The sequence below is a fragment of the Mytilus californianus genome, unplaced genomic scaffold, assembly GCF_021869535.1.
Source record: "Mytilus californianus isolate M0D057914Y unplaced genomic scaffold, xbMytCali1.0.p SCAF_7, whole genome shotgun sequence".
Lineage (NCBI taxonomy): Eukaryota > Metazoa > Mollusca > Bivalvia > Mytilida > Mytilidae > Mytilus > Mytilus californianus.
Window position 1 is genome coordinate 74,244,551 of NW_026262723.1, and position 22,764 is coordinate 74,267,314.

General features: G+C 33.3%; 1 protein-coding gene across 3 annotated transcripts; it reads left to right on the forward strand.

Moving 5' to 3' along the window:
* The first annotated feature begins 4,514 nt into the window (after positions 1 to 4,514).
* Positions 4,515 to 14,467, forward strand: LOC127710297 (cytochrome P450 2U1-like). 3 transcript variants are annotated; one of them, XM_052216093.1, is made up of 7 exons: positions 4,515 to 4,706; positions 7,510 to 7,636; positions 7,934 to 8,090; positions 9,651 to 9,787; positions 12,298 to 12,394; positions 13,025 to 13,216; positions 14,123 to 14,467. In XM_052216093.1, the coding sequence occupies exons 1-7, from the start codon at positions 4,576 to 4,578 to the stop codon at positions 14,305 to 14,307; spliced, it is 1,026 nt and encodes a 341-aa protein (XP_052072053.1). In that variant the 5' UTR covers positions 4,515 to 4,575; the 3' UTR covers positions 14,308 to 14,467. The 3 variants fall into 3 exon arrangements, with proteins under 3 accessions (XP_052072053.1, XP_052072055.1, XP_052072054.1); XM_052216095.1 differs by lacking the exon at positions 4,515 to 4,706 and adding an exon at positions 7,184 to 7,390; XM_052216094.1 differs by lacking the exons at positions 4,515 to 4,706; positions 7,510 to 7,636 and adding an exon at positions 7,184 to 7,390.
* Positions 14,468 to 22,764: the final 8,297 nt, after the last annotated feature.

A 22,764-nucleotide genomic window follows, 5' to 3' on the forward strand; every position in this document is an offset into this window, starting at 1 on the left:
TCGAAATATAATAAATAAAGTACCAGTTTAACAAAATACCTTTAAATAATTTAAAAAGTTACTAGTTCTTTGACAAAAGAAGAAAACTGCGTATAGTTATCAGCTTTTATTTCAACTTAAATTCTGACAAAAAATTCTTGACGTTCCAAAATCAATCTTTTTTTTTTCTTTTCAAACGCATATATAAGCTCGTTACACTTGTTTAGTATGAACTTTTGTTATTAATTGTTGCATTAATATTATAAAGACGACAAACCCATCTCTAATCAGAGAACACTAAAAAGAGAAAGGATTAGCTAAAAGTAATTTTAGATGCCCGGCTTTTAAAAAAAAGTTGTATTTAATAAACAAATAACTAAATTCAATTTTGTCTTTGTGAAAATGAATTGTATATTGTCTTCCTACTGGAAATGATTGTCATCAGATTTCAAAGGACGTTTCATGTTATTGCAAGTCTTCGGTTTTTAGGCATGATCAGATTGGCGCGTTTTCTTATTGTTCGCTGGCTGATTGTTCGCTAGCTTGATGCACCTTATTGTTCGCTGGCTTATTGTTCGCTAGCTTGAGTCTGGTAGATTAGACCGTTGGTTTTCCTGTTTGAATTGTTTAACACTAGTCATTTTGGGCCCTTTATAGCTTGCTGTTCGGTGTGAGCCAAGGCTCCGTGTTGAAGGCCGTACTTAGACCTATAATTATTTACTTTTTACACATTGTGACTTGGATGGAGAGTTGTCTCATTGGCACTCATACCAAATCTTCTTATTTCTATTAATCTTGTAACATCTGTTGTAATTTTTACCTGCACATATGCTTTCACAGTAACTCGCCAACTTATTTTATCATATGCTTTATAAAGCGGCCTACTTAAAGTGACCATCTACAACAATAATCGGCTGTCCCTCGTTTATTCAGAACGTCCATCTTGACAAATAAAATCATGTATTACTTAAATACAGAAAAATGTTAACTGGTAATTGCTGCAACAAATTTTTAATCTTTGTACAATCGGTTAGTACATTTCAATTCAAAGTTGCGAAATTTCACATTCAGTTAACATTTCTTTATTGATTATCACACGTATCCTGCATTTTTCGTTAGGTCGTGTTGTTTTGCTTTTAGTTTTCTCTGTGGTGTTTTTGTAGAAATTTGTTTGACCGTTTGTCTCTTTTTTTAGGGAGGCGGCACTGTGCTTCTTTGGCATAATATTTTTTATTACTTTTTTGCATCTTTTAACTTTCAAAGTCTAATTATAATGAACACTATCGAGTCCAAAACCTCTTTAGTGGTTGAAATGTAGCATCGTAGCCTCGAGTTTGGTATATACTGTTTTGCCACTAATCGTGCGACATTGTTATGTAATATTATATAAAGTGTAAAGTTTTAGACTGAAAGCTAGGATAAACTTAACAAAAGCGGTAAGGCTAGGATAAATGTAGGGCTAAGTATAGTAGAAAAAATGTCTAACAAGGTTACCGAAGATGGAAGTAGAGCGGAGAATGTTTCGGATCCAGTCTATAATAAACAATATCGGTATTGTAGAAGACATACACGCACATGTATCTGCTGATATAGACATATATGTACCTCCTAGTATCGATTTCCTAGAGCACTGTCATGAAAATTGCAAGAAGCAGATAGACACGATCTAATTCAATTTTTTATATATGTTTATTTTTGCAGCTACATTTGAACGAATAATGGAAATCATCATCAGTGTTGTATTGGTGACAACAGTCGTACTTCTCGTCACTTTCTTTTTGAATAATCGATTTATGGTATCAAGTAATAAACTCCCAGGACCAATAGCTTGGCCTCTTTTTGGAAATATTCTAATGGTTAGTAAAGTCAAAAACTTTTATCGGTTAACGAAGTTTTTACAAGAGAAGTACGGGAACGTTTACAGATTAAAGTTAGGACAATTAACTGTTGTGTGTATATCTGGACATAAAAATGTATCCCAAATTTTGGGTGAAGATGGCGAAAATTCATCACAAAGACCCAACTGGATGTTTTGTTCAAGGAAAATATTCAGAGAAAAAGGTGAGTTGAACATTCCGTGCAGAAAAACGTCACCAAAAGGTTGCGTGCAACATTCGTCCGTCGTGTATCAAAACAAATTCGATATCATGTATTTTGCAGTATCTTTTCAAAATGGCGAAAGTTATCTTCTATTTCTACACGGTGTTTTTAAGCATACAGTCAATTAGTTACTAATTGTGAATATTATTTATCTCATCTTCACTAAAATGCATATTGACGTAATTGAAGCATTAATGATACTGATACACCAAATACTAGATCACTTGAGCTTGTTCACAATTTCCATGTGCACATGTGCAATTATTTAAAATAAAAATATGATGTTATTATTTTTAAAACATGAACTATTTCACACCTTAAAAGAAACCAAATTACAAGGTTTGGAAAATATAAGATCACTTCGTTTTTTCATTTAAAAGTTTAAAAAGGTTGTTTTGGTTTTTTTCTTTTTACATAAATCAATAATCTCTAATAGAGTGATTCATTATTTTTATTCATAGAAGTAATACAATAGGAAACAGTCTTTTTGCGCCAATTGCTATAGTCAAGATGTATCATTTGCGCCAAATATTATATTTCAAAGGTACATGTATCAATTGCGCCAATTTATGGAATTAATATGAGCCAATTTACCTGTACTGATATTTATTATATTCTTAAATAAAATGTGGTACTACATGTATAAAAATAATAATTTATGGAATAAGGGACTATTGTTGCAAGATATGCCAAACGATAAGAAAGTAGAAGTTTTTGATGATTATGTGCTGACCACATATGTTGATGACTATATGCTTTGTTTCCAGTATTCGTATGGACTGAATTGACCAGAGACATTTCATAAGCACTTCAATGAACACTTTTTATTTCATTGCATTCATCTATGTTTGTAATTTTGGACAATATTGTAAATTTTCAAGCCTCTTATATTAAATTGTGCAATGGTAATGCAACTTCAGTTAGAAGTAGTCATAACTCTTGCCGATTTTTCGTTTTTGGAGACGATTTATTTAGATAAAGACGTCCAATATTATGGTTTTATTAAGACATTGGTAGATCTGTAAGGACTTTATCTATATATTAGTATAATATAGAATTCTAAGCGTTGGCATTTCTTTGCTAAAATAATTATGCTTGTAAGGATTCTTGTTGTTCAGATCAACCTCTAGTTTTAAGTTTAGTGTTTTGTTGATTGATGACTGTTATCTGTCTTTTCGTCTTTTCATTTCTTTCATTTTTTTTCTGTCTAGTGTTTTTTTATTGCCCGTTTGGTAAATTCTCACTTTTTTATATTGTTCATTTTGAGCAAAAAAAGTCAGAAGCCTGTAATTTAGTGGTTGTCATTGGTTGCCGTCTGCCATTGTGTCTTACGTAAAAAACAGGTCGTTGGTATTTTCATTTCTATTGCTTCACATTTTGTAAAGCTGGGGCCTTTTATAACTCACTATACGGTATCGGTTTTGTTTATCGTTGAAGGCGGTATGTTGACCTATAATTGCTTATATCACAACCTTTGGTCTTTCTATTTCAATACTAAAAGAATGACGAAGCTCTGGAATATTTGGCATTACTATTACAAATATTTGTATTGTAACTTCAATCATCAAAGGAAAGGAAATATGAATGGAATCAAATTGGTTTACTCTATTTCAAATCTTGTGAAAACTTGATTTAAAAACAAAACTCCAATAAACAAAATATATTTCATGAGTCTTCATTCTTGTGACTTCAGATACAGAGTTCAACTTTTTCTTTTAGACTACAGGTGCGGATCCAGGATTTTGAAATCCATTGTCTGGGGTGATACTTGCACAAAGTCTATGCATTTATCATATGTGTTGCTCTATAGTGGGGTCGGGGCCCCTGTATCCCCCCCCCCCCCCCCCCCCAATCCGCCTCTGGAATACAATAATTTTGTGACTATAAATTTGTGTACCATTTGAGCGTCGTCCCTTGTTGTCAGCTACATAAAATGTCTAAATGTTTCCCAACATTTTTGCTTTAGACACGGGGGAATTTATTCATTATACAGATTTCAAATAGATAATTATAGAGAGATGGTTGCATGGATATTACGCTATATTAATCCCCAAATGCGCACAAATGTAATGCGCCCATGTATCGTCCACTGGTTCTTTATTTTGAAAGACTGTTATGGCCTATCACTCATATAAGAACAATAGCAAAGCTTATATATTAAAGTGTAAAATTAGGGCAGCAACTCTGCGCCAACATTTGCCTTCATCTATACACCATGAACATGGCCTAATCTTATCATTTACATTATGTCATACATTGATATCTACTTCTTAATGTTGTCAATAAATTTGTACGAAAACGTGATATGCAAAAATTAAAAAAGATGTATGTTGAAGCCCATAGTCCATGTTTAGAAGTTAAATGATTATTTTTATTCGTTTTCTTATGATATTTTCTGCGTATGGACTAGGCATTGTTTGGGCTAATGGACATCAGTGGAAGGAACTGAATAAACTGATAATTCAATCACAGCAGACGACAACCTTCCAACAGAACATGCAACAGCAGCTTACGCAAGAAGTCAACGAACTCTGTAAATGCTTCAGTCCTGGTAACGCCACAGATCCTCTAGAACATTTTTATAACAGTGCACTTAATGTTGTCTCAATAATGGCGTTCGGAAAGAGGTAAAGTTTTTATTTCATAAAAGACACGTCAGGAGTGTGATACAACCTATTGTTTACTTGAGTATCGGGTATACACACACCCGGTATAATCGACGGTCCTTGGGAATCAGATCTTCTCCGCGGATTTCGAATGTGATACATCAGTCAGATTCTGCTTCGTCAAAATTATCTCCCCATTACGCCACCTATTTTTGTCAATCGCGAAGCCACTGTAGGGAGAACGCGCTGTCAATTTAGCTCTAGAAAACCGATAAATTTATCCACATAGCATTATTACCATTCTTACATGCCAGTTGTTTTTTTTTTAAGAATAATGTATCTACTTAATATTAAGCGTAATGTAATGTACTTTTATGCCTTTTGTCAACCTAAAACTATTGTTTGATCAGTTTTCAGGATGAATTTTCGAAAGTTCAAAAAACGTTAATTCTAATTAAATATTACATGGAAGGGCAGACTAAAAATTTTCAGAGGCTGAAGCCGAATTACCATAGATAATACACAAAAAATGAGAATATTTTGAAGATATGCATTTTTAAGACCCACTTGTTATGTCTGTCGTCAAGTGTTTTTTTTTTTTTTTTTTTTTTATTTTGTACATGTGTGTATTAAGAATTTGTTATTCAAACACAACACCTACTCTGTTGTTATGACAGGTATTTCGCTTGACCCATATATTTTATTTTTTTTGGTACTGTGAACTTTTAATGTTATTATATAAAGATTTAGCCTAAATATATAAAAATAATAGAACCTGAAGCGAGAAAGTGTATCAAATATTGTTGTTTTATATGTTTTCAAGACAAAACAACCCAAACACGCATGAACATAAAAAGGTGTACTCGATTTTCTCTTTTTGATGAAATTATTGGCCATTTTTAGGACCCCCCCCCCCCCCCCCCCCCCAAAAAAAAAAAAAAAAACTGTCGCCTAGGGCAGAGATTCAAATTAATGCTTTAAAACGATCAATCTTTTATCTTTCTATGGAATGTTTTCGGCGGAATTTATGCTTATACATAAACAAGGTGCACAGATCTGCACATGTATTTGTACCTACCACAATCGAATGTTTTGTGAAAATTTGTCTTTAATTTAAAAGTATACAAAAAGTTCGAAACTCCATACTATAATCTAAGTATAAACATATATATATTAGATACAAAAATCATAAATTAAGCACCTACATTAAACTTAAAAATTAGAAACAGATGTAAACAATTCAAACATACCAACTTGGCCATTTTTATCTTCTCTGATAAAGAGTTCCATTTCTTTTGTTTAATCTCAAATGGATATCGGCATGCATGTTTCTGATTTAACACATAATGTACCTAGATAATTATTTTTAAGTTGGTATTTTTTCTAGTAAAAGGGAGATAATACATGTTTATAATAGCACACTTAATGTTGTCAATGATGCCAGAACCCATTGTATTATATTATAATGCATTTCTACTTGGCGATTCTTTATATATAGTTTATGCTGCACCTGAGATCACCCCCGGTTTTATTAGGGTTCTTGTTGCTCGGTATTTAGTTTACTATGTTGTGTTCTGTGTACTGTAACAAGTTGTTTATTTGGGTTTTTGTTTTGTCATTTTTCGTTTTCAGCCACGGCATTGTCTGATTGTTTTCGACTTATGAGATTGACTATTCCGTTGGTACCGTTCACCTCTCTTTTAAATTAATTTAGTTTTTGTCGCTGCTCCGGTTGTCTCATTTACGGAATAGACAATAGTTTCTTGCATTACAACAAATGTTTCTGAATGATTGATATCTATTCAAATTCAATTTCTTCAGATAAGAGAATTGTCAATTATTTTATCAACATATCAAATATATGAACATTTAGTCTTATGAGAGGGTAGAGCTCTTTTAAAATGTAAAACGGGATAATTGTTTACTTTTTCATTTAGTTTTATTAAAGATCATATATCAGTAACATTTTAACATGTTTCATGATGTCTCATGATAAAATCTAATTGGATCGGCAGTATGAATGTATTTCGAGGGAAAATCAAAGATGCACAACCAATGAAGTTGGTTTGCATCGAACTCAATGTTGTTTAAATTGTGAAAGATAAGAAAAAGTAAACATGTTTCACGTGTTATTCAACAAACTGAGAATTGGGTGTTTTAAATAAGTAATTTCTACATAAGCAAATCAAACACTTCAGGTGTTTAGATACTGCACTGATGCGGCGAAAAGAATGGCAGAAAATCGAAAAATGACATTATACAGTTATAACTGCCCGTATTTTTGGTAGACATCTAGAATAGTCAATATGAGGATTGTTGTTTTTCCCAACAGATTTATCCTTAGGGAAGCAATCGACCATTGGGTGACAATTTTAAATGTCTACCAAAAATACGATACATAACTGTTTTATAATATTTTGTATCCACTGATTATAGAAAATGCTGATAAATTGTCACTCTGACGTTTAAACAAATTTTCTTCTTAAAATAAAATTACCTGAGCACATTGTCAAGCAGATTGGTGTCATTACCTGAGCCGTTGTAGACTACTGTAACATAGTATTCCTTACAGTAAGTGTACAGCAGCGTGTTGTACAAGTGCTGACATGCATGCACACATGATGAATATGCTTCGATCAACGCTTTTACATCCTAATAAACTACGAAAAGGAGCGTTCAATTCTGCATTGAAATATATGAGTATGGTATGTACTATTGTTTGTTTTTAAAGGATTTCATTGTTTAAGACAGAAAATGCAAAATGTTTTTACAATCTTATATTCTATCTGAACTAGAAACTAATGTGTTTTTATGTGCTTTGTAGACTTCAATATAATGACCAGGAATTTAAAACATTACGTTCCAGTATCACGTATGTCTTCAAACACGGACAGAGTTTAGGTAGAATGGAAACTTTCTTTAGTTGGCTTGCTCTGTTTTCAAAGTCTCAGGTATATTTAACTAAATGCTTACATAAGATTTTTAACATCTTTTTTTCAAGAACGATCTTGTTATGAGTTAGTTTCGAACTGTTAAATACGACAGTTAATCACATTCATCTATTATGTCAAGTTCCAGTTAAGTTTTAAAAAAGATGAACGACATTTCTGTACTTTTTTAAGAAAAATTAATAACCTCTCAGTCTTCAATTGGAATATGCTAAACTAATATCGTATATTCATAATTTCAAAGTCGGAATTATTTATATGTCTGCTAGATTTATATTGTGAGTGTAAGATTCTTTACAGGTAAACGAAGTAGTTGGAGAAATAGACAAGTTACATGCATATATAAAGCAGAAATTAAAGAATCATTCTATTGAAAATAATCATAAGTTACCACATGATTTGTTAGCTGCTTATTTGAATCTGTCTGAATCAGAAAGGAAGGACAGTGCCTTATCAGGTAAATCTTACTTTTTACATCGCGATGACCGTGAGGGCATTCCGATGTATTGCTATCGCCTAGATTTCCATTACGTAACTTTCGTTTTGGGTTTGTAACCGATCTATAAACATGATAAATACGCGGATATTAACAAGTGCAAACTAACATTCCTTATCGTTTGTTATAAATACATCTCTTCAATAAATACTGATAAAAATATTTTTGTTTAGAACATAAATTAATAATATGAAAATGTTTTGTCGTTAGATATATATATATATATATATATATATATATAAATAAGTAAAAAATCATTGATAATATCTATGCACACGTACCGAAAAATTGTGTTAAACATGCGGAAGAATATCTCAATAACGTTTTGCGACAATCCCGGCAAGGACCGGTAACTCTGTAATTGTTTTTGCGGGAAAATATGAATGCTTCTCATATCCAATCTTTTAGAAAAATCGAATTTTTACAGAAGAGTGTCCACCATGCACGTGCACTGCACTATTTTTAGAACAGTATATTAATAGAATGATATACAAATGGATGAAAATTATATATATATATATGTAACTGTTATATTAATAAAATATATAACAACAAACCAGTGTATACTGATTTGTATCACTACAATATGATAGTTATTACGGTGAGGTTGAATTTCCTGTCATTTATTCATCATCCACACACGAACTTGTCTCAGAAAAAAAATAACTCTGTACATTAACCTCAGTTTCAGGTATAGAGATGTGATTTTTTTCTGTGACAAGTGCTTTTGACCATCCACAAGAACTTGCGGTCATCAGATGTTCAGTACTTCAGTACTTTGATTATTTCTAAAACGGAGTTTAAAAACATCATTTAATCAGCATCTCAATGACGAAAGTTCACGAAAAAGAAAAACAAATATCTGAAATTCACTACTTTGGATTCCTTATTCGTGTGATATCAATTTTCGTTGATTTCGTGGATAAAGTTAAACCACGAACTCAAATTTTCAACGAATTACAAATTTTCCAGAGGCTTGCATGGTTACTTTGAAAAAACCGTGAGATAAAATATCATTGAAATCATAAAAGTTTTCCTCAATCCACGTAAACTGGTACCCACGAAAATAAATAAATCCGCAGTATGTTAAATAATGGACGAGCTCCCGTTCTAAATCGCCCATGGTGTAGAAAGGTTTTGAATGAAAGTAATCGCATACAAACGGTTATCAAATTCAGCAAGGCATTGAAGTACAAAAATTACCCCAAAAGATAAATCATAACACAACACAGTAGACATAAAACTACAAAGTAAGACACACGAACCCAACTATAGCGAGGAATGACAACTGGTGTTCAAGTTGAATAATTACATATGTAGCCCATCTCCAATGTTAAGTCCTTTGTATTGGTTATGACAACTAAAACTCCATTGAGAAAATTCATAATTTATCAAGTCATATAAACTAGAAACCGCTTAGCGTACTATGTCCAATCGTTTTTTCATATTTTACTAAAAATTTCAAAAATTTCAAGGAGGGCTTATTTCAAAACTTATTTTTTTATTTACAAACAATTTCAGAAACTAATTTGTTCCAAGCTATCATTGACATGTATATTGCTGCATACGACACTTACACAGCCACGATGATGATAATTGTGTATTATCTATTGAAATACCCGGATGTCCAAAAGAAGTGCAGGGAAGAAATACATAAGGTAAAACAAGTATAATGAAATGATATTTACATTTGATATTATTTATAGGTACTTGTTGGTCATATTGCTCTTCAACTGTTTTGGTTCTCATACATTATTGGCTTTCAATTATTCGTCTTTGAGCCTTCCTGATGAAGGCAAACTCAGAAAAGCTAAACACATGAAATTTATAGCTTCGCATCACATCACAGTGCGAAGCTATTAGTATAAATCATATAAAACAAATATCGGTTTTCGTTGGTTGCCTGTTGACGTGAAAAAGATTCAATTGGCTAGAATGAGATGTAGAATTGGGAACATGTCCCGGACAGGAGAAGATATTAAATATGGACATATTTATCAGTATGTGTATTCAAGATATGATCTGATACCCGATCAATTAATAATTTTGCCTTTACTGGTTTGCCTTGCTATATAATGCCGAGTCAATTCGAGTTGATAAATTAGAAGAGGGACAAAGATAAACAAGTTTCTGAGTGCTCATCTGACTATATATGCATACACACCAATACTTAAAATGTATATCACTACCAGTAATCTTCAATAAGATTATCAAAATACGTGTATTCGATGTTATAAAACAAAATGATAAACAAAAAAACAGCTACGTCAAGACCACATGATACCCCCGAATTGTGCATTATAATTACTGTGAGATTATTTGAAATATGTATGCATCTAATAACAACTTAGTATCATTGTTGTGCAAGAAAACATGCATGAAATATAATTATGCAAATAAATATTGCGACAAAATTGACTGTTAAAAGTCCCGTAACTTTATGGAACGACAAACTGTAAAATTTTCAAAGCCAAAGATTGTCTCGATTCGCCAATACCAACAACAGCGTGAAGTATATAGTTAATCCAAACATTCTAGATCTAGAGTATGCCATGTAGAATATTACCATAACTGTGGAATGACAGATTATAAATTTTCAAAATCAAACGGTATCTCTGGAATGTCGACACATGTGTAAGAACTTTAAAATCAAAAGGAAGTTTTCGTCTATTAATCCTAATGTTCCGTTTTAGTTTCGTGGTATTGGTTAACGCAAATGTAAGTTTTTGTAGAAAGTATTCAATCATAGACGAACTATAGTATACCACAATACACCAATCTAAGAAGGGCTTATGAGACCATACTTATGAGTGCACATGTATATGTACAAAAGGGATAACTAACACCTTTCTCGTACTTAAAACAAACACATAAACCACATCTTACTTAGAATTATGATACAGCGAAGCACACCAAAGTTTTTTTTTTAGAAAGCTAAAACTTGTAACATATTGTTGTCTGTTTTTACTGTTATAAGATTTCATAAAAGTTCATAACTAAAACTTTGGTTGAGACTTTCTCAGCCGCGTTGCTCTTAGCTATAGACGGTTTTGTATGTTCTGTTTAGTTTGCGTTTTATATGCAAAGATATGTTAGATAAATTATTTCTTTGTTTTTAATTTGTGAAGGAAGAGGAGGGTATTTTTTTTCACAAAAACCCATGTTTATGTTTCAATGAGATTTTCACTATACAATATGTTTTTGTAACATTAGTGTCCTTTTATTGTAAATGTCATACGTGTGCACGTGGAGGATATTTCTTAGAACTCTTTTATGCAATTTTTTTTTTATTCGTGCGTCACGGATGAGTCTTTTTTTAGACGAATCGCACGTCCGTCTTACAAAACTATAAGTCTGGGCTGATGTGCATAAAACCCCTTAAGTTAAGATATCCAATCGTAGTTCTAATTTATCGTAGGACATGTAGAAAAATCCGTTCGTTCGGAATAAATCTTGACCTAAGTTGTTTTATGCATATCATCCCCGGTAACTTCGTTGAGATTTTCCTATATATTCTATTTCATTCTAATAAACATTTCGTTGTAAATACTTGAAGTAGATTATTCGGATGACTATAAACTACATATAGTAAAGCAGATTATTCGGATGACCATAAACTCCATATAGTATGGTCAACTGATGTTCAACCTTGCTTAAAATTTACGTCCATATTTTAAATAACTGGGGGTGACAAGCTTGAAGCTTACTGCTATCGTTCATTTTATTGTACTAAACAACTTTTTTTAAATTTTAAAATTATGTCACCCTTGCCGAGGTTTTGTATTATAGATTCTTTTTAAGAAGAACAAGAAGGAAATAAAACATTTAATCCAGAGTTCAGGCGTGTCCATTCTAACGGACTGAAGAATTAACATCGTAATTTGGAACAATTATAATTACAGCAGAGACTTTTCTACAGTCTTTTACTTTTAGTACAGTCTTTATTCATTATGGTCATTGTTTGTTGAAACCCTTAGAATATCATTTTAACACTGAATTTAACATATTTTTGGCATTCAAATACTATACATGGTACCAATGCCATGTTAAGTTTAACTTATGCGCATCAATATTGAATACTCAACTCCTTAAACGTAAACATAAAATATCCATGGATGTACATTAATGTGTTTGCAGCATCTTATTATGTGTTAACTTGTGTTTAAAGGTATGCAAAGGAAAAGGGACTGTCACCTTTGATGATAAGGATAAACTGCGTTACGTCGAATCAACGATCAAAGAAGTACTGCGTATTGCAAAACCAGGTATGCATATAAGGGAGTTTTGTACTTCACAAAACCAAATAAAGAGCGTAAAGAGTGAAGAAAATTCCCGATGTTAAACACAAACGCAAGTATGTACTTATATGTTTTCCCCACCACTACATCATTTAGAATTGTAAGAAATAACATCGCAAACGGTCTGAAAAGACGTAGAGCGTATTGTACAGGGATGATATTACTGACGCATTTTATAACCAATCATATATTTTAATTCGAAACAAAATTTTTTTATTTCAGTAAATTCCTCCGCTTTCTGTACAAGTTTGATGCCTCTGTTTAATATATTACTGTGTATTAACCCTAACCATAAACTTGTTTGATGCTTAAATAAAAGAGGTTTATTTTTTGATGACATACGACACGTTGATGTTCTTCAAAAGTTTATCCTTCATCGTGAAGGATACACTTTTGAAGCACGGTCTTCATTCTCCTTAAAATATTGACCTTTTTCATAAATATTTTTTTTGAATTTTTTACGAGAAAAAAAATGTAAAAGGGTATTCATTAATAATTTGTAAACAAAATTAAAGCGCTGATCTGATATACATACAAGCTTTAAAAAATGTTATCCTTTGCATCATTGATGTCATATGACTTTTTTGTCTTTTCTAGTTGTACTTGCTATATACAGAACCATCAAACGGAATATAACAGTCGACGGGTATAATATTCCAGCAAAATCTATCATACTGTATGATTTAAATGATCCACAGGTTGACTCTACACTATGGGACAATCCTAACGTATTTGATCCTGACAGATGGACAAACCCTCAGACGAACGGATACCTTCCTTTTGGTCTGGGTAAGTGTGAAACATACAATTTACAGTATAGTTATTTGTCTATAGGCGTTTATTTCTTACTTACATTGTTATGTTGAACGAAAATTCTTGAAAAAATTTCGAAAATTATTTCCAGTAATCAAAAATAACAAAAATCAGGTAAAAAAGTCCTTCCTAACTAATAATGATAATTATAATAATATTTCAAGACCAAATGTTCAGAGAATAATTGTAGTCCTTTCCACCTCCGATTTTACATGTTTTGGATAATTCAGATTTGATGAGCTGTGATAAAAATTCTGCAGACGACTGTTCATATTCATTTGCAGTTCAAACTGGTTTTATAATGAGAAAATATAATAATATCTTGACGTTTAAAAGTTTTGTTTTTATAGTTTGTCGTATTTTTTATAAAATAAGGTGGGTTATTAGATACGTTTGGTTTACTAAATATCAATTCATGTGTCAAATGAGCATAGCTTTCTCTAAAAATGTATTATTTCATGTTCTTTTTATAGAGGTAAGAGTGATAATTAGCCTCTTCTGGTTGCAATACTGGGCTTCATGACTCTTTTTTTTTGTATTATTGCTGCATCTAATTTATCACCACTTCTAAAGTGCAAGATGTCTCCAAGTGCATGATGTCCCCAAGTGCATGATGTCCCCAAGTGCTTGATGTCCCCAAACTACTATTATGACGATCCATTTATTCAAATGCTTTTATTGGTAATAGTTTTCAAAACACGAGCTTAGGAGTGATAATCATCACCAAACATGGTATCTAATTAAGATTTAGACTACAAGAATAAAAAAAATTGACGCAACGCCAGATAAGGTCTCAAATTAAAATTTAGACTACAAGAACCAACAGAGTATTAACACCCTATATGTCTAATTATCGCCTAAAGTAATGCGTATCTTTTCTAGGACCAAGACGATGTGTAGGTGCACCAACGGTAGACATGTCTCTTTTTCTGATGATCACAAATATACTACACAAATTTGAATTAGTTCCTGAAGACAAGAACAATTTACCTATGGAACGAGAATGGTCTGGGGTTGCTCTTTTTCCAAAACCCTTCAAAATGTATATAAAGCCTGTGGAATATTGACGATACCTTCAAGATATTACTGCTTTTTTATAATTTAATTTTTATCATATAACACATACGAAATGTATACTAGTTCAATACTGAAATAGTTTTCTTTTCCCTTCCTTTTTATCTATCTTCTTTTTCATTTCAAAATAAATATATGTGTTTTATAATATTTTGTATGGCGTGTCTTGAAGGATCATCTGTTACATATTGTCGTTGTTTTGTAGAATTTTCGACAATTTTATTTTTCTATGTTGATTTCAACATGGTATGTTTACCCTTTTTGCGCATGCTTGTTCTGGTAAAAGACGTGTTTTCTTTTGCTCCAAGTTGTTATTTTTTGAAAATGTAATCCGTAAACTAAGACACTTTTTACCACTAGGAGGATATGAAATGGTTTGTTAATTGATCGTTGAGGATGTATGAGGTCTTCTCAACGAAATTGAATATAAATATGTAACAATCCAACACCTGTATATTGGTAAACACTTTCGTAATCAAGAAACAGTTAACAAATGCTAACACCTGATAATACTAATCGACTTCGACGTCTCAGCAAGTCATCGCCACCAGAAAACGAATCTGTAATAAGATTCATTAGTCGTCTCAATCTGACCCTGAATCTCATCCGGTCGATATTGAAACATCTGTTATACATCATGCTACTGTTCCAGCTGGTCTCAGTTCACTCCAATACCAACAAGTACAAGAGCCTAACATACAATCACAAACTATTACTTGCTCCTTGAGCCCGATATTATTAATATAGCTCTGCAACTAAGAGAACTTTTATTATGGATTTTACATGAAAGGATAGATTATACCGTCAAAGCAACAATACAACATAAATCCGAAATAGATCGAAGGAGAACTAAAGTTTACGTGACGATATTGATGCTTTAGAACAGAACGGTCGTCGCGATCTACTTCGTATTAATGGTATACCTTACGGAGGGAGTGGTGAAACACCAGATCAAACGACAGAGCTGGTCAGAGAATTATTGAAGTCTATCGATCAGAGTATTGATACTAATGACTTTATTTTGATCCCAACGTATTGGAAAACCTCGTACTGGCGGCTCTGATAATGCTAGCGGCGCAAGAAAATCTGTTCCATCTCCCAGACACGTGATCGAATGTTACGTTACAAGACCACTTTGCTAAGAAAAAAATAATGAAATGTTAAAAGGCGATAAGAGATAACAGAGATCTCAGTTATATCCGGGTAAATGAGGCATCATGCATCGTATTTCAATTCTCAATATATAATGTATTCCCCCTGAATTTGCCAAGTTGTATCTATTTTTAGCAAATACAAACCAATACAAAACAAACAAACAGCTATATGCTTTAATATAACGCTACCAGAAACTGAGCAAAAAATTATGCATTATTTAATTTGTCATAAGTGTGTGAACACAAAACTCAAAGACGCTTCTGGATATAAACTTCTTTTTTAAGTGCCAGTCTTTGTAAGAATCAGGCAATTTAGAAAAAAATCAATACATTGCCGAAAAAAACCCACCGACCTGACCACCATATTTTGAAGGTACCCTCATCCTGAGTTAGAAGTGGTAGGTCTTTCGTTTCTTCGTGTCTGGTAATTCGAGAAATATCTAGATGAATTTGGGTTAGAATGATAGCAAATTACGGAGTTATCTCCCCTTAATTGTTATTTTCTAGAGCATTTCAACCAAATTATATCTTGAATTACCAGAACAGGGAAAGGAAACGAATGTTATATTCATGGTCCATTATACATTCTGAAATTAAATTAATGTAAAGTTGAGCGGGTTTTTGTTTGTCATGTTTTCACCACTGCCTGATTCTTATGCAGATTGGCACTTAATTATAAGTAAGATAACGATTTCTATGATACAATGATGCGGACTTTTTTTTCGTCACAGTTACCCTAGAAATAAGTTTCATTTATCAATACATACATGACACGAGGGTTGCAAGCATTTTTGATAATGGTAAACATGCATAATATGAAAAAAAGAAGAATTTGGTATGCTTGCCAATGAGACAATTTTCCACCAGAGACCAAATGACATAGAAGTGAGCAATTATAGGTTATCGTACGGCCCAATATGTCATCGTGGTACGATAGTTAAAATAATATGGTAAAAGTCCCATATCTCCCATAAAAATAGTCAAATCAAAATAACGGTATAATATGATCAACTACACATGAAGGCAAACAATCCTACCAAGCATGAGAGCTTTCTGTCAAATGGTTGGCACCTGTTAAAACGTTTGAACCCGCTGCTTTGTTTTGCACCTGTCCTAAGTCAGGAGCCTGTATCAGAGCCTGTTGTTTAGTGGTTATTGTCTGTTGGTGTAGTTCATAGTTGTTTCTCGTTTCTCTTTTTTTTTTATATAGATTAGACCGTAAGTTTTCCTGTTTGAATTGTTTGACACTAGTCTTTTTGGGTCCCTTCATAGCTTGCTGTTCGCTGTGAGCCAAGGCTCCGTTGTTGAAGGCCGTACTTTGACCTATAATTGTGAACTTTTTATACATTGTGACTTGGATGGAGAGTTGTCTCACTCATACCACATCTTCTTATTTATATCAGAGGTGTTGCGTTTACAAATGACGCTATTGTAATACTCCAAAAGACAGTCAAATTTCGATAACTCCCTGAATATTGTCGGATCAACGTGACGGTATAATATGTAAATTATGTAAACCCCTTCCAGAGACCCTTTGATATTATCAGCTGCACAAGATGGCAACCAATTCTTCCACATATAATAGGTTTCTGAAAAACGGTATCAGAGGAGTTGCGTTTGCAATGTGTTGTTACAACAATACTCCAAAAAAAACTCAAAGTCCTAAAATTCCCGTCAAAATGATGATTTAAGTAAACTTTTTACGTCATTTGGTCTCTTGTGGAGAGTTATCACCACATGTTCTTACTTTTATAAGATCAAAATGACGGTATGATATGGTTATCTACACATGACGGCAAACACAACTTCAAAGTATCAAGGTTTTCTGTAACACGGTCTCAGATCAGTTGCGTTCACAAGGAGTTATACTAGTCACAATATTCCAAAAAAAAAAGTCCGAAACTCCAGTAAAAATGCTCGGATCAAAAAAAAGTTATGATACGATCAACTATATATGATGGCAAACAATCCTACCAATAATAAAAGCTTCATATAAACCGTTGCGTAAACAAGGTTTCATTGTCACATTACTAAAACAATGGTCAAAGTCCAGTAAAAATTACCGAGTAAAAATAGCGGTACAGTATGGTCAACTACACTTGATTGTAAACAATCCTACCAATATAAGAATAAGAAGATGCTAATGAGGCAACTTTCAGCCGGAGATTAAATGACATGAAAGTTAACAACTATAGGTCATCGTACTGCTTTCAACAACGAAAAAAACAGTACCGCATAGTCAACTATAAAAGGTCCCGAAATGACAAATGTAAAACAATTGAAAAGTAAAATAACAAATATACGAATCGAACTCCAAGGAAAATTCAAAAGGGAAAGTCCTTTATCAAATGGCAAAATCAAAAGCTCAAACACCTCATACGAATAGAAAACAACTATCATATTCCTGACTTGGTACATTGTACAGGCATTTCCTTATGTAGAAAATGGTAGATTAAACCTGGTTTTAAAGCTAGCTTAACCTCTCATTTGTATGAAAAACAAATAAAATTCAAACGAGAAAAACAACGGCCTGATTTATGAACGAAAAACAAATATGATATACAACAACAAACGACAACCACTGAATTACAGGCTGCTCACTTGGGACACGCATATACAGATTGTGACGGAGTAAAACTAGTATGCTGGCTTCAAACCTTCCCCCTTACCTGGCACAGTGGTGTAACAGTACAACATAAGAACAAACTATACAAATCAGCTGAAAAGAGCAGAACTCATCAGATCAATACAAAGCAGAAAAACATATACATGACTTTTTTGTACTTGTAGCAAAAAACACGGACCTGACTTGGAAGGGTATTTATACATCCCCTCAACAAAAAAGACACCAAGTACAGATCTGAGAGTATGGACAACAACTGCGCCTCTTATATATCGGACTTGTTCCTGTGTTGTTATGAATCACACAGTATATCCAAACTCATTAAAAAAGAGGCGAAGGATACCAAAGGGACATTCAAACTCATAAGTTGAAAATAAACTGACAACGATATGGCTAAAAAAGAAAAAAAAGCAAACAGAGAATTAACAGTACACAAAACACAACATAGAAAACCAAAGACTGAGCAACACAAACCCCGCTAAAAACTGGGGTGATCTCAGGTTCTCCGGAAGGGTAAGCAGGTCCTTCTCCACATGTGGCACCCGCCGTGTTGCTCATGTTAATACAAACCCGGTGATAAGTCTAATTCGGTAGGTTACATTCGGGGAAAAGGGGACGGGATTGTAGTTACGACAATTGGAACATAATCCGTTGTCATCTGTGAAACAGATACTCCATAACGGTCAACAAACTCGTGATGGGGTCCTTAAAATTAACGAAGGGATCATTACAACTTCACCACTTGGAACTCTTGGTTTTAAAGCTTCTTGTGAGCATCAACCCTCTATCAAGGAAATCATGATAGGAAATAATAGCCCTGGAATATCGTATCAACTGGGATATATATACTTCGTATGCAGGCGATGCTGGAATGTTGCTACATTGAAATGAAAAGTTCACAATTGGGAAGCTGAAATCATCTCTTTTGTCGTAAAGTTTTGTTTTCAACCAATCATCATTGTTAATTTCTTGATGTAAATCTAGATATGAGGCAGACTTAACTGTATCTGTTGTATCCTTTATCTGAAGTTCGACTGGAAAGATGCGTTCAACATTGTCACCAAATTTAGAATTATTTAGTGAGAGAACATCATCTATATAGCGGAAAGTGAAGTTAAGGATACTGCTAACTTTTCTTCCTTCCTAATGAGTTCCTGTATGAAGTCAGCCTCATATGAATACAGAAACAAATCGGCAAGAAGAGGAGCACAGCTGGTTCCCATGGGAATGCCGATTGTTTGTTGAAAAACACGTACCCCAAACGTAATAAATATTTTGTCAATCAAGAAATCAAGCATCTTGAAAACGTCAGTTTCAGAGAATTTTTTGTTTGAATCAGAGTGATTTTTTACAAAGTATGATTTATCCCTCCCCAAGAAAAGAAACTTGTATCTACGAAGGCCTTTCAATTTGACGAAACAAAGCAGGACCAACTCTTTCAATTTGTCTTTCATTTTGGAATGGGTAATACTTGTGTAAAGGGAAGAAAAGTCAAATTTTTTAGTACTATTGCAAACTGAAAGAATCTTAGATTGTATGTACTCTAAAAGATCTTTGGAATTTTAAGTATCCACATCTGATTCACGTCCAGAATAGGACACTTATGTAGTTTAGATATCCAATACAGTGAAGGAATATACGGTTCTTTGGTTGAATTTCCAAAGGAACATAGAACAGACCTTTGATTATCCAGGATTTCCTCCTTGGTAAGTGTCGTGGGGGTGTATGTTGAGTTTCCAAGTGAATAGTCAATGCCTAATTCATTTATCAAGCAGTATATGTAATGTGATTTACACACAAAAACGATATTGTTTGGGGCTTTATCTGCGGGTACAACAACATATTTGTCATGGACGTAGGATAGATGTTTTGCAACATTTGGGTATTTAAAGATAGATGTAGCATAGGTCTAAATTCAATTATCTTGATGATTTAATTTTGTTTAATCAAGAGTTTTTTATACATACTGTAGAAAACGCCAGGAACAAACAATAAGAAAATGTGAACAGCAATTACAGATTTTTTTTCTTTTTTACAAGGAAAACTGCATTTTAACATTTACACCGAAAGAGACTATTTTTCGTGCTCTGTTGTTAATTTTACTTTGCCTTTGGACGGTGAGGTTTTTTTTGTTTAAATCCAACCGCACGGGTTGACTGAAGTATTGAAATATAGTAATTCCTGAACTTCTCCCATTCGACAGCATTACCCTCGCTTTAGTGTGGCGTCTGTTACGCCGCGTTTGAGAGATGTACAAATACGCAGCCACTTAAGATCGGGATAAGGGATGTTAAATCAATGCCTCGTGTAGGGCGAGTGCCACGCTTTTTGCAGATTAAAGAATCATTGCAACAACTCTACGTCGGCTCTGTATTTTTTAGGTTGTTCTTATGCTGTGCTGTACACACTTTGGAAATCATTCCACATCTCCTAATTTTTATTTGCATTAAAATTACCCTATGCTCAATTTCCCTTTCTTTTGTTTAGGGTGAAGGAACAGGGTTATTTTAATATCTGTCAATGTTTGCGTTGTATGTTTTGGTTTCTTTTAATTCATTTTTAATATTTTTTTTGTATGAACTCTTGTTTAATTAGTGCTCATACGTAAAATATTAGTAATAACATTAGCTTGTCTATTAAGGTAGATGGGGGTCTAAATTAAAATAATAATTTGTCAAAATGTAGTTATCATGCTTTTTTCTAAAATTTAGTAAAAAGTATGGGCTACCGGGCTTTTTTTCACGCTACAGGTTGTGCAAAATTGTCAGATTTTGTATTAGATTATGCATGGAAAACCCAGTTTTGTGTGATATGAAGAAAACTTCACTATAGAATTTTAAAATAGAATATGAGAAGATAGCTCTAATAATATGCTTTCGGGGTCACCGAACTCGTTTTCTTCCTACATATTAAAATGGTTAATTCACAACACATTCTATTATAAAAATAACTTTATCTGAGTTATTTCCCCGTATATCTGAATTATCTCCCCTTATGTGGCAAAGTTGAAAAAAAATGAACCAAACAAAAATATTCTGTTTTATGTAAAATACAACCGTAAATATGATAAAACATATAATTTTCTATATTAACATGAAAAGTCTTACAGTCTGTTCCTTTGGAATTTCAACCAAAGATGAAGAACTGGATATTCCATCACTGTATTGGATACCTAAACTACATAAGTGTCCTTACAAACAACGGTATATTGTTGGGTCTTCCAAGTGCTCCACGAAACCTCTTTCTAAATTATTAACATCTATTTTATCAGCAATCAAAGCCGGGCTCCAAAGTTATTGTGGAACTGCCTATTCTAGAGGTGGCGTGAATCAGATGTGGATACTAAAAAATTCCAAAGATCTTTAAGAGTACATACAATCTAAGACTCTCTCATCTTGCAATAGTATTAAAACATTTGACTTTTCTACACTTTACACAAGTATTCCCCATTCCAAACTAAAAGACAAATTGAAAGAGTTGGTATTACTTTGTTTCATTAAAAGGAATGGCGAACGTAGATACAAGTATCTTGTCTTGGGAAGGGATAAATCCTACTTTGTAAAGAATCACTCTGATACAAACAAAAAATTCTCTGAAACTGACATTATCAGGATGCTAGATTTCTTGGTTGACAACATATTTGTTACGTTTGGAGGACGTGTTTTTCAACAGACTGTCGGAATTCCAATGGGAACCAATTGTGCCCCTCTTCTTGCCGACTTGTTTCATTATTATTATGAGGCTGACTACATACAGGAACTTCTTAGGAAGAAAGATAAGAAGTTAGCAATATCCTTTAACTCTACGTTCCGCTATATGGATGATGTTCTCTCACTAAATAATACAAAATTTGGTGACTATGTTGAACGAATTTATCCCATCGAACTAGAGATAAAGGATACTACAGATACAGTTAAGTCTGCCTCATATCTTGACTTACATCTAGAAATTGACAATGAGGGTCGGTTGAAAACAAAACTTTACGACAAAAGAGATGATTTCAGCTTCCCAATTGTGAACTTTCCATTTCTATGTAGCAACATTCCAGCAGCACCTGCATACGGAGTATATATCTCCCAATTGATACGATATTCCCGGGCTTGTGTTTCCTATCATGATTTCATTGATAGAGGATTGCTGCTCACAAGGAAGCTATTAAACCAAGAGTTCCAAATGAGGAAGTTGAAATCATCCCTTCGTAAATTTTACGGACGCCATCACGAGTTGGTTGACCGTTATGGAATAACCGTTTCACAGATGATATCGGATATGTTCCTTATGTCGTAACTACAATATCCTCCCTTTTCACGAATGTGACTTACCGAATTAGACTATTTACCGGATTTGTAATAACATAAGCAACACGACGGATGCCACATGTGGAGCAGGATCTGCTTACCCTTCCGGAGCACCTGAGATCACCCTCAGTTTTTGGTGGGGTAAGTGTTGCTTAGTCTTTGGTTTTCTATGTTGTGTCATCTGTACTAGTATTTGTCTGTTTGTCTTTTTATTTTTGGCCATGGCGTTGTCAGTTTGTTTTCGATCTATGAGTTTGACTGTCCCTCTGGTATCTTTCGTCCCTCTTTTACAAATGAATTACACACTTCTCTTGAAATTTACACATTTCATTAAAGATCTAGACCGATTGTTATCTGCAATTTCAAAATCCAAGA

What these genes read in the sequence shown, in the direction of transcription:
- LOC127710297 (XM_052216093.1), top strand. Translation starts at nt 4,576, where the DNA reads ATGCAACAGCAGCTTACGCAAGAAGTCAACGAACTCTGTAAATGCTTC. An exon ending in ATAATGGCGTTCGGAAAGAG is followed by an intron (nt 4,707 to 7,509) that starts GTAAAGTTTTTA and finishes TGTGCTTTGTAG; the next exon opens with ACTTCAATATAATGACCAGG. An exon ending in ACTGCGTATTGCAAAACCAG is followed by an intron (nt 12,395 to 13,024) that starts GTATGCATATAA and finishes TGTCTTTTCTAG; the next exon opens with TTGTACTTGCTATATACAGA.